Source organism: Oryx dammah, unplaced genomic scaffold, assembly GCF_014754425.2.
Source record: "Oryx dammah isolate SB20612 unplaced genomic scaffold, SCBI_Odam_1.1 HiC_scaffold_18, whole genome shotgun sequence".
Lineage (NCBI taxonomy): Eukaryota > Metazoa > Chordata > Mammalia > Artiodactyla > Bovidae > Oryx > Oryx dammah.
The window spans coordinates 66,490,370-66,501,601 of record NW_024070202.1 but is presented as its reverse complement, the minus strand read 5'-3'; the positions used below and the strand labels follow the sequence as shown (position 1 = coordinate 66,501,601).

At 48.5% G+C, this 11,232-nt stretch overlaps 1 protein-coding gene across 1 annotated transcript in view; it reads left to right on the top strand.

Annotated features, from left to right (window-relative positions):
• Positions 1-358: 358 nt before the first annotated feature.
• Positions 359-11,232, top strand: part of MTURN (maturin, neural progenitor differentiation regulator homolog) — a 34,695-nt gene continuing 23,821 nt past the window's right edge. Inside the window, exon 1 of the mRNA XM_040259703.1 lies at positions 359-737. Within this exon, the coding sequence (XP_040115637.1) occupies positions 576-737 (162 nt within the window). The 5' untranslated portion in view covers positions 359-575. The remainder of the gene's footprint in view (positions 738-11,232) is intronic.

Here is an 11,232-nt window from a genome sequence, read left to right as displayed (position 1 = left end):
TGTAACCTGCGAGCTGCCGTTTTCGGGCCCGCGCTGTGACGTCACCCGGCTCACAGATCTCGGCGTTGGTCTCAGACTCCGGTGATTGGCTGGACCTCATGACGTCACGGGCCGGGGCGGCCCTAGGTTCCTGAGGGCCCTGGGATGCTCCGGGTTCGTTTTTTAAAAAGGGGGCAGGTGGAGACAGCAAAGTCCGCGGAGCGCACGGTGCCTCCAGCCGTGCTCCGTCCACGCCCACTGTCAACCTCGCCCGGCCGGGCCGCGCCAGCCTCTGGGGCTGCCCGAAAAGGGGCGGGCGGAGAGGCGGAGCGGGGAGGAGCCGGGCGCGGCGCCGCGCAGTCCCTGGCCGCCGCCCACCCGGTTACACACAGCATGTAAACAGTCCCCGCCGGGAGGAGCCCCGGGACCGGAGGGAGCCCGAGCCGCCCGGCCCCGCCGCCTGCCCGAGAGCCACAGAGCCGCGCGCTGCCCGTCCGGGAGGAGGGCGCCGGAGGAGAGGAGGGCGGGCGGCGGAGGGAGCGGGAGGCGGGCGGCGCGCGAGGAGGCTGAGGGAGCGACGGGCGCGGCGGGCCAGGATGGATTTCCAGCAGCTGGCTGACGTTGCGGAGAAATGGTGCTCCAACACGCCCTTCGAGCTCATCGCCACCGAGGAGACCGAGCGCAGGATGGATTTCTACGCCGATCCCGGCGTCTCCTTCTACGTGTTGTGTCCGGACAACGGCTGCGGGGACAATTTTGTGAGTGCTCGGGGGAGGGACCGCCGCAGCGCGCGGGAGTGTGGACGCGCGGCCGCTACCCTGCGCCCCAGCTCCCGCTCGCCGGGGAGGTGGTAGGGCGTGAGGTGGGGGGGGGCGTAACCGCCCGCAGGCACCCCAATGCTCCGCGCTCCGCCGGGCGAGCCCCTGAGCTTGGAGCGTTGGGGTCAGCACTCTGGGTGAGGCCAGTAGGAGGCAGACAGGGGCATCCTTAGAATCCGGGAAGCTGCGCTAGGGAGGGCAGTTTCCGGGACGCGACCCCGCGGCTCGAGCGCAGTGCTCGGCGAGAGCATCTCCGAGGATGTCTGCGCCTAGCGCCAGTCCGGGCCGGGGCGCACGGACCCTTCACTCCCGCAGGATCCGGAGTCCGGAGCTCCCTCCACCCAGGCGTCCCGTCCGGGTGAGGAATCCCGTTACCCTCTCAGTGCGCAGACACAACTCGAGTTTTCCCCGCCCGAGAGAACCGTCATCCCGACCCCTCTCCCCATGTTATTCTCAGTGGTATTAAGACACAAAGCCTCTGTCCACACTAGCGATGCCCCATCTCCTGGACCATCTTTGCGGAATTACACCCCGGATCTTAAAAACGCACACGCGCGTGCGCACACAAACACACACACACTCACACACAGAGGCACGCCTAGCCCCCTTTCCTCTTGTGCTTCCATTGCTCCTCTATGAGCTTCCAACGAGCTGTGTGGAGCCCAAAACGTTCTGTCCAGCTGAGGCGGCGGCCTTGGCCCTGCCAGAGCCTTTCGGTTTTTCCAGATGGGGGTGAAATTCCCCCTCCTCATCCCACCTCCCGCCCCGCCCCGGGCTCGGAGGGACTTGGCCCTGAAACTGCGGTGTCCAAATTCTCGACTTTGTATCCTGCCCTCACTTGGGATCTTGGCGCTGGCAGTTAAGGAAGGGGAGGTAGAGGGCCGGGGAGTTGGGGTGGGAGGTGTGGAGACTGGGTGAGGATGGCGTTCCATGAAGTATTTGTAAGGACGGGGAAAAAATAATGGTCCCTACATGTAAGATGGAGGCGGCTATGGGCTCAGGTTACCGGCCTGAGTTGCCGGCCTGAGCCTGGAGCTGGCGCTGCTGCCGCCCCTGGGGACGGAGGTGGGGCAGTGCAGAGGCGCGGCCTGGCGCTGGCTCTTCAGGTGCGGTGAGGCAAAGCTGGTTCAAAGCCCAGGCTGTCTTGCACCCCAGCTACCACAGAAAGTTCGACAAGGAGTTAGCGTGATTGTCTTTCTTGGCCCCAGAGAGATGAAGTCCTCTATGTGACTTAACATGAAGCATGCCCCTCCCACCACCTCCATTCCACTCCACAAAGGTGAGACTCACCAGGCCCCAGCCTCCTGACCCTCTAGAAGAGGGATAGCCTTGAGTGACAGTCAGATTTGACTTGTGGCAGCATGACTCTGGTCAAATGCATTTTAATGTTTTAAAATGCTCAGTGTACACATCTGAAAAATGGGTATAATACTGATCCCCAGGTGATCAAATAGATAATGCACCTGACAGTCTCCACTGCACAGCAAGGGCCCCACAAATTTGGGTCAGAGATCTGGGGTTCCCCAGAGCTTAGAACTTATCTCTTTAAGAGCCTCAATTTCTTACCTGTAAAATTAGGTTAATCAGAATGCCTCCATCATAAGTATTTGTGAAGTGCAAGTAAAATATAAATGTATGTAAGAACACTGTTAACTGTAGTTAAAATAAGTAAGTGTTGTTTGTCAATGTGGAAGATCATTAAAAAGGGATTTCAGTTCAGTTCAGTTCAGTTCAGTCGCTCAGTCGTGTCCAACTCTTTGCAACCCCATGAATCGCAGCACGCCAGGCCTCCCTGTCCATCACCATCTCCCGGAGTTCACTCAGACTCACGTCCATCGAGTCCCTGATGCCATCCAGCCATCTCATCCTCGGTCGTCCCCTTCTCCTCCTGCCCCCAATCCCTCCCAGCATCAGAGTCTTTTCCAATGAGTCAACTCTTCTCATGAGGTGGCCAAAGTACTAGAGTTTCAGCTTTAGCATCATTCCTTCCAAAGAAATCCCAGGGCTGATCTATTTACTCCATAGTAAAAGTATGAATAAGCACCAGGGATGTAGTGGAAATGGCACCAGGATCCAAGTAATTGCAGTGTTGGGGTTTGACTAGGAGTCCCTTCCACCCCTGGGCTTCCTTGGTCTGCCAGTGGCCTTTCCCCTCCTTACTGTGTGAAATGGGGCAGGAATCACTCATGGTTCCGGAACTCATGCTTCCATACAGCCATCCTGCTGTCATTGCAGGAGACACATCCAAAGAGAATAAGTGGGTGAAGAAAAGCAAGGCTGTTCTCTTGATTTGAATATGTTTAGCAAACCATCATTCAGAAACATGAAGTCTATCAGGCCTTTTTCAAGGCCACCCATATTACATTTTAAATCTCCACCTGTATGAGTTAAATACTTGAAAGTATTTCTTTTGAAAGTATTCATTCACTGACAAATGAAATAAATAGGAAAGAAAGAAAGTGGTGGTGGGGGGTGCAGGGAGTAAATCATTGGGCAGACCGGACCTTTTTCAGTTTCTAGAGGCCATAATAAACAAGATGCCAAACACTGGAATTTTCTTAGCCCAAAACCTTGCCTCAGATTTGCAGGCCAGGTTTGTCAAGATGCTGTTTGCCTCTAGTTAAAGAAACTCAGACCTGAAGAAAATGTCCTACCTCTGTTCACTGCTTTTTCCCAGGAAAATCTGCTAAGTATTAGAAGAAATTTGAGATGCATGGAATCCTTGTAATCTGAAGGATTTGTAAACAATAAGAATATTTACATAGCATTTCTCAGTTTACAAAGTGTTTTTATATCATTCATTCATTTAACATTTATTGAGGGCTCACGCTGTACCTGGCCAGGGCTACTTTGAATGGGGCCATTCTCTTCATCTGAGAAACAGTGTGGTATAATGCCTAGGGGCACAGGCTCTGGGGCAGGCTACTTGAGCTTTCACCCCAGCTCCCCACATCTAACTTTGTGCCTCGGAGGAAGTTGTTTAACCCCTCTCTGTCATAACTTCCACATCTGTAAAATAGAGATGATATTAGTACCTCCCTAGCGGATTTGTTTGAGAACAGTGCCTAAAGTGGGGATGATATTAACAATCTCAGGCAGAGTTTCCACATAGCAGTCCCTCTGGATCTATTTAAAATGTCAATAAAAACCTCAGGTTGTGTTCTTACCACTCCCTCCCTCTCCTAAACTGACTTCCCATCACTTTTGCAATAAAACCTGAGCTTTCCTGGCTTCAAGCCTCCCGCCACCTCTCTGATCTCATCCTGGCCCATTTTTCCCCCTTGCTTAGTGTATTCCTGCCACACTGGCCTTTCTGGTCTTTAGAGAAACCAAGCTCATTCTTGCCTTAGGGCCTTTACGTCTGCTGTTCCCTCTCCCTAAAACACTCTTCCCCCACATCCTTACGTAGCTCCTTTCTTTATACCATTGCAGCCTGGGAGAAACCTTCCTGACCACATACTCCCTTACTTCACCCTCTTTTATTCTTACCATAACACTCACTAATACTTGATAGTCCACTGCCTATTTTCTGCCTCGCCCACTAGCCTATAAGCTTCATGAGACCTTATTCATTCCTGTATGGCAGCACTCAGAACATGCCAGACATGTGATAGATATTCAGTCCATGTTTGTAAGAATGAATGAATGAGTAATAGCTCAGTATAGAAGACATGTTAAATTTCAAGAGTGACAGCTTCAAAGACAGCTACCACTTAACTGTGAATTACCATGTATCAGACTTTGTATGTATGAACCCATTTAATCTTAGTAATCTCAGAAGCCACTCTCTATAATTATCTCCACTTTACAGATGAGAAAACTGAAGCCAAGCGAGGTTTACTAACTTCCTTACAGCTAATAGATGGTAGCCCTGAACTGAATACCTGGCACTACAGGGGTGACAACAGGGGACCCGATTCAGACTTGGGTTCAAGGGCTACATCTTATTGAGCTTCACAAAAATTCTGTAAGGTGGGTATTACTATACCCCTATTTTATAGGCGCGGAAACCGAGGCTAGTAACTTTAAGGACTCAGCCAGGACGATGCCAGTAAGAAGTGAGAGAGTCAGGACTTGAGCCAAAGCCCAGAGGGCTGTCCCTTCCACCATGCAGAAGGTCTCCTGGACAGGATCAGGCTGGGGCCTAGGAACAAGGACTTCTTTTTGTCTGTCCTCTCTTTGGCAGCTCCTGGGCCCCGTGTGAACTCCTTCCCCTCCTTGCTTTACAGGCCATGTGGTCCCTTTGCAAACTGCTGCTGATTCAAGTCTCTCTCTGTGGATGGCTGGGGAGTTCAGGTCTGAGATAAAATGCTGCTAGTGCCCTGTGTGTGCTGGGGGTTCAGGGACACGGCTACCCTGCCCGGCTCTTCGGGTGTCACAGGGAGGGTGCCGAGAGCTCAGACAGGCGGCACGCCCATCCTCTGCCAGCTCGAAAGGTCCCCAGGGTTCGGTCAGGCTTGAGGAATGGGGCGTTGGCAGCCACTAACATGCCAGACGGACAGAGGGGCACGTGCTCCTGGGCCTGGCAGCACCAGCTGCTTTCCCTCCTCGCCTCGTCCTGGAGAAAAGAGCTCTCTGGAAACAAAGCCCACTGCCCAGCCTCTCCCTGCTGCTGACGGTGAGGGGGTGGGGGGCGCTCCCTTATTGTCCTGCCAACCATTCACAACATGTTTGGTTCTACATGTATAGTTTAATCCCTCCTCACTACAAAAACAAAGATAGCTGTTGTCATAGTATTAAAGAAAAATGTTTTATTTATAGAAGAACTATGTGATTTAACTTTGTATGTGTCCCTGTGACTGTGACTTTATATGTATATATATAGATATAATCCCCATTTTCATTCTAGGCATGTCTCTATTATTAACTGTGTGACTAAATAACCTTTTTATTTTGGAGAAAGAAGATATAACTTGTTTGAATGAGGTTGCATCATCATGTTTCCATGGTGGTATAGTGGCGAGAAGGCCCTGTCTTGTTCAACTTAAACCCTATCCTCAGTTTCCTCTTCTGTCTAATGGGGATAATCATACCTATATCACATTATTTGCACGTTAAATGAGCAGTAGTGGTAGACTGTAAAGCTTCCTATAGTGGCCATGTATTATTCATCTAGAGAGATTACATCAGGGAAAAAGATATGTCCTTTATCGTTCGTGGAGTGGTAATCCCAAGGAGAGTACATTTCTGCTAATATAAACTCAAGTAAGGGGGAGAAGACATAAGCACTCATCCGCTTCTGCTAAATGAGAAGCAGTTTATCTCTTGGAACCTTTTTTTTAAGATTTTTTTTTTTATGTGGACCACTTTTAAAGTCTTTATTGAATTTGTTACAATATTGCTTCTGTTTTATGTTTTGGCGTTTTGGCCGTGTGGCATGTGGAATCTTAGGATCTTAGTTCCCCTACAGGGGGTCAGACCCACATGTCCCTGCATTGGAAGGCAAAGTCTTAACCACAGGACTGCCAGGGAGGCCCCTTTCTTGAAATCTGAAGTCTTTATATCCACCCTGTTGTGTTTAGTAGCTCAGTCATGTCTGACTCTTTGCAACCCTGTGGACTGTAGCCTACCAAGCTCCTCTGTCCATGGAGTTCTCCAGGCAAGAATACTGGAGTGGGTTCCCATGCCCTCCTCCAGGGGATCTTCCCAACCCAGGGATGGAACCTGTAGCTCCTGCTTTAGCAGGTGGATTCTTTACCACTGTGCCACCTGGGAAGCCCATGTCCACCCTGGGGGTATTATTATTTTCTTTGACTTACAAAGCAAGGAGCTGAGGCTCAGGTTGAAAGCATGACATCTCTCTTGATATCCTGGCTTTGCCCGTTGCTTCCTGTGTGACCATAGACAAGTCGCTTAAACTTTCTGAGTCTCAGTTTCCTCCTTGATAAACCAGATCAGTGTTTGACACCAAGAGCAGATTGGGGGTATGGTCAGACATGTTCAGAAATAATGCTGGCTGTCATGAGATGGCTTGCCACTCTTACCTCACCTCTTATGTGGGTAGCAGTCAGTTTTGGGTTAAGCCGTACCAACTTAAAACGGACTCCCCAGAACTGCTGGCAGCAGAAAACCCACGTGGTGAGACTGAGGCACTTCACAATGGCCCTTTGACGCAGATAGCTGAGTCCTGGGAGGACAGCGGGTGTGTTCTTCGCTCCCTGCCATCCCCAGCTCTGCCTAAGCACCAGGAAGTCAAGCGCCATCCCCACAAGTGTTAGAACAGTAGGAGCATACAGACTGTGATCAAAAAGGTATTTTTCATTTGAATTACTTTAATAATCTACCTCCATTCTTGGATAAGCTAGATATTCTTATCTCTACTACGGAAAACAGAAAGGTGTTCATTTTCCTGTTTGCAGTTGACATTGTTTTATTATCTTAAACCAGATGAGCTTTGATAAGAAACTCCAACCCAACTTAATGACAGAAATAAGGGCCACAGATGACATGTGCTGAAATCAGAGTTCTCACTGGGGATTTTCAGCTCCAAATGGGCAGGAATCTATAGGAAAGAGTAGGCTTGCTCAGGGCAGGTACAAGTTGGGGCCGCTTCACTGCAAACCATGCTGTCCTGAGAATTGGAAGTGGTTTTAGTTGATCATGACATTTAGATTTTTTTTTAATGTAATTGATTGCATGCTATGTTGCTTCAGTTGTATCCAATTCTTTGTGATCCCATGGACTGTAATCCTCAGGCTTCTCTGTCCATGAGCTTTTTCAGACAAGAATACTGGGGTGGTTTGTCATACCTTCCTCCAGAGGCTCTTCCCAACCCAGGGAATGAACCTACATCTCTTGTGTCTCCTCCACTGCAAGTGGATTCTTTACCCCTGAGCCACCCGGGAAGCCCTTTTAATGTAATGTTGTTCAGTTGCTCAGTCATGTTTGACATTTTGCGACACCATGGACTGCAGCACACTAGGCTTCTCTGTCCTTTACCATCTCCCAGAGCTTGCTTAGACTCATGTCTATCGAGTGAGTGAGGCCAACCAACCATCTCAGCCTCTGTCGTCCCCTTCTCCTCCTGCCTTTCCCAGCATCAGGGTCTTTTTAATGAGTGGGTTCTTTGCATCAGGTGGCCAAAGTATTGGAGTTTCAGCCTCAGCATCAGTCCTTCCAAAGAATGTTCAAGACTGATTTCCTTTAGGATGAACTGGTTGGATCTCCTTACAGTACAAGGCACTCTCAAGCGTCTTTTCCAACACCACAGTTCAAAAGCATCAGTTCTTCAGTGTTCAGCCCTCTTTATGGTCCAACTCTCACATCCATTCATGACTACTGGAAAAACCATAGCTTTGACTAGACGGACCTTTGTCAGCAAAGTAGTGTAATGCCCATCCTCAGATATGTGGTTAGTCACAGTTGTTCTGTCCTCAAATGGTGGTCCTAGAACCAGCAACATAAGCATTACCTGGAATTTGTTGGAAATGCAGTGTCAGAAGTTCCTGTGTGGGGTCCAGCGATGGTGTTTTGATAAGCCTTCAGGTGACTGAGAGGGCTTCCCTGGTGGCTCAGACGGTAAAGAATCTGCCTGCAAAGGGGGAGACCTGGGTTCGATCCCTTGGTCGGGAAGATACCCTGGAGGAGGGCATGACAACCCCCTCCCGTATTGTCCCCTGAAGAATCCTATGGATATAGGAGCCTGGTGGACTACAGTCCATGGAGCCGTAAAGAGTCAGAAGTGACTAAGCACAGCACAGGTGACTGAGATGCACTCTAACGCTTAAGAACCACCTCTTTCCCCTCCTTTGTGAAGCCTTTTCTTGGCATTTCTAATATTGTAACAGTCCATGTCTGTGATCTGCCTTGGCTCTAACTACCAGATTGGAAGTTCAGTACATTGTGTTCCCAGATGTATATTTGCCAAGGAATTAACATTGTTCAGAGCCACAGGTTCTGACCCCTTGCTATGGTTTTTTTTATGGCCAGAGTGGGTGTTTGGTTTCTCATGCTTAAGATATTTTCCAAGTGAAAGGCCTTGTGGCCATGCCCTATGGTGCCGGACTCTGGGTCAAGTTCCCGTTTGTCCTTGTACAAGGCTAGACCCCAGATCTTGCTTTCAGGTGCTTTAGCCCAGCCACCAGATACTCTCTCTGCCCTCCCCTGGTTTTGGAATAGGCCTCTCTAATTTTCTAAGAGTAACCCTCCTGCCCCTGGAGAAGGAAATGGCAACCCACTCAGGTATTCTTGCCTAGGGAATCCCAGGGACAGAGGAGCCTGGCGGGCTACAGTCCATGAGGTCGCAAAGAGTCGGACATGACTTAGCGACGGAACAACAAGTACAGCGCTCCTGCCCCTAGTCCCATTCCTGTTAGTTCTGAAGGGTTGGCCTGTTTTGTCTGTGGGCACTGCCTCGGGTCACTGGTTGCTTGTCTTTCTTTGCATAGGCCTCTGCAAAGCAGCGGGAGCCAATCTGTGTTCCATCCTTGGCATGTGCCAGGCTTGTTTACCTGGCACTGCTGTCCTGATCTCACTGGTTTTTATATGATTCTTCTGTTGTTTTCCCTTTGTCTTTTTTCCCCCAACTACAGACTTATTTTTTTAGCTCACCTCACCATGTATTCTGCAGATTTTCACTGACTGCCATGATTAGTCTTAGAAGGGGGCAGTTTCAGTAAATAAAACTGAATACCTTTTGTCATGAGATACAATGGATATGAAATAATTAGCATTTAGTAAGTGATGTCTTATAAGCGGCTGTGTACACCTGGGTTTGTCTCATTCCAAACCCCCTGCTCTGTCAGGTTATCACATGGGCAGGGATTCAGTTAAAACTCTTTTCTAAAACAAGAAAACCAACACTGCTGGCAATTCGGGATAAGTTAGAAAGCCACGTCCAGGAAATTTAGGGAGAATGGACAGGAAGTCCTTTCCCAGGTGTTCAGTCTTTCTTCTCCAGAGCTTCCCTGGTGGCTCAGCGGTGAAGAATTCGCCTGCAGTGCAGGAGACGCAGGTTCCATCCCAGGGTCAGGAAGATCCCATGGAGGGAGGGCATGGCAACCCACTCCAGTGTTCTTGCCTAAAGAATCCCGTGGACAGAGGAGCCTGGTGGGCTACAGTCCATGGGGGCACATAAGAGTCAGACAGGACTGAAGTGACTTAGCAGACATGTATGCAAGTCTTTCTTCTCCAATGTATTCATAAATCAGCAACTCCAAAAGTGGAGTAATGAAAATGGTGGCGTGAATAACCTCTTCATGAGGCTGTAGATGCCCTAGAAACACTTCAGCTGAAGAAACTGATTGCCAGGCGGTGGTGGATACACTGTGATTCTGTTACAGTTTCAGTGATATTGGAGAAGGAAATGGCAACCCACTCCACTATTCTTGGCTGAAGAATCCCGTGGACAGAGGTGCCTGATGGGCTACAATTGATGGGATTGCAGAGTTGGACACGACTGAGTGACTGACACTTTGAGTGATATACTTTTCTTAATTTATTTCCTTAATTTATAACTTAAAATACTTTTTTAAAAAAAGATAGTTAAAAAATAGGCTATATTTGTAAAAAAAAAAAAACAAAAAAACAAAAAGGTTTTCATAGATACACCTGCTTCTGAATTAATTCTAACCCAAGTTGCCTTGGATAGTGTTCTCAGTGAAGTCACATAGGCTGTCTGATTTAGCGTTACTGAGGGTGGAAATCCCCTACACCATCCTCCTGAAAATGCAAAAGAGGAAATAAGGGACTTATAGCCATCATTTATTGAAAAGCTGTTGTACTATCTGCCAGCCAGGCACTGTACTAGGTACTTAATCAACTTTTTACTTTCTCTGTAATCTTCATAACAAGTCTAGGGAACAAGGCAGCCTTAAGATTTTCCATTGTGTGGTGCTAGGTGTTAATCCCATCTCTGACTTGGATAAGAATTTGAAATATGCCAGAACTTTTTAAAATTTGAGTTTGAAACAGGTGTTGAGCCAAACTTGTATTAAAGTGGACTTTATTATTCTTGCTGAATCCCCACTAAGAATCAAGTGCAATAATGGATTTAAAGGCACTTTGTACAAGAGAAGACTCTACACATGGACATCACCAGATGGTCAACACTGAAATCAGATTGATTATATTCTTTGCAGCCAAAGATGGAGAAGCTCTATACAGTCAGCAAAAACAAGCAAGCTGTGGCTCAGATCATGAGCTCCTTATTGCCAAATTCAGACTTAAATTGAAGAAAGTAGGGAAAACCACTAGACCATTCAGGTATGACCTAAATCAAATCCTTTGTGATTATATAGTGGAAGTGAGAAATAGATTTAAGGGACTAGATCTGATAGATAGAATGCCTGATGAACTATGGACTGAGATTCGTGATATTGTACAAGAGACAGGGATCAAGACCATCCCCATGGAAAAGAAATGCAAAAAAGCAAAATGGCTGTCTGGGGAGGCCTTACAAATAGCTGTGAAAAGAAGAGAAGCGAAAAGGAAAGAT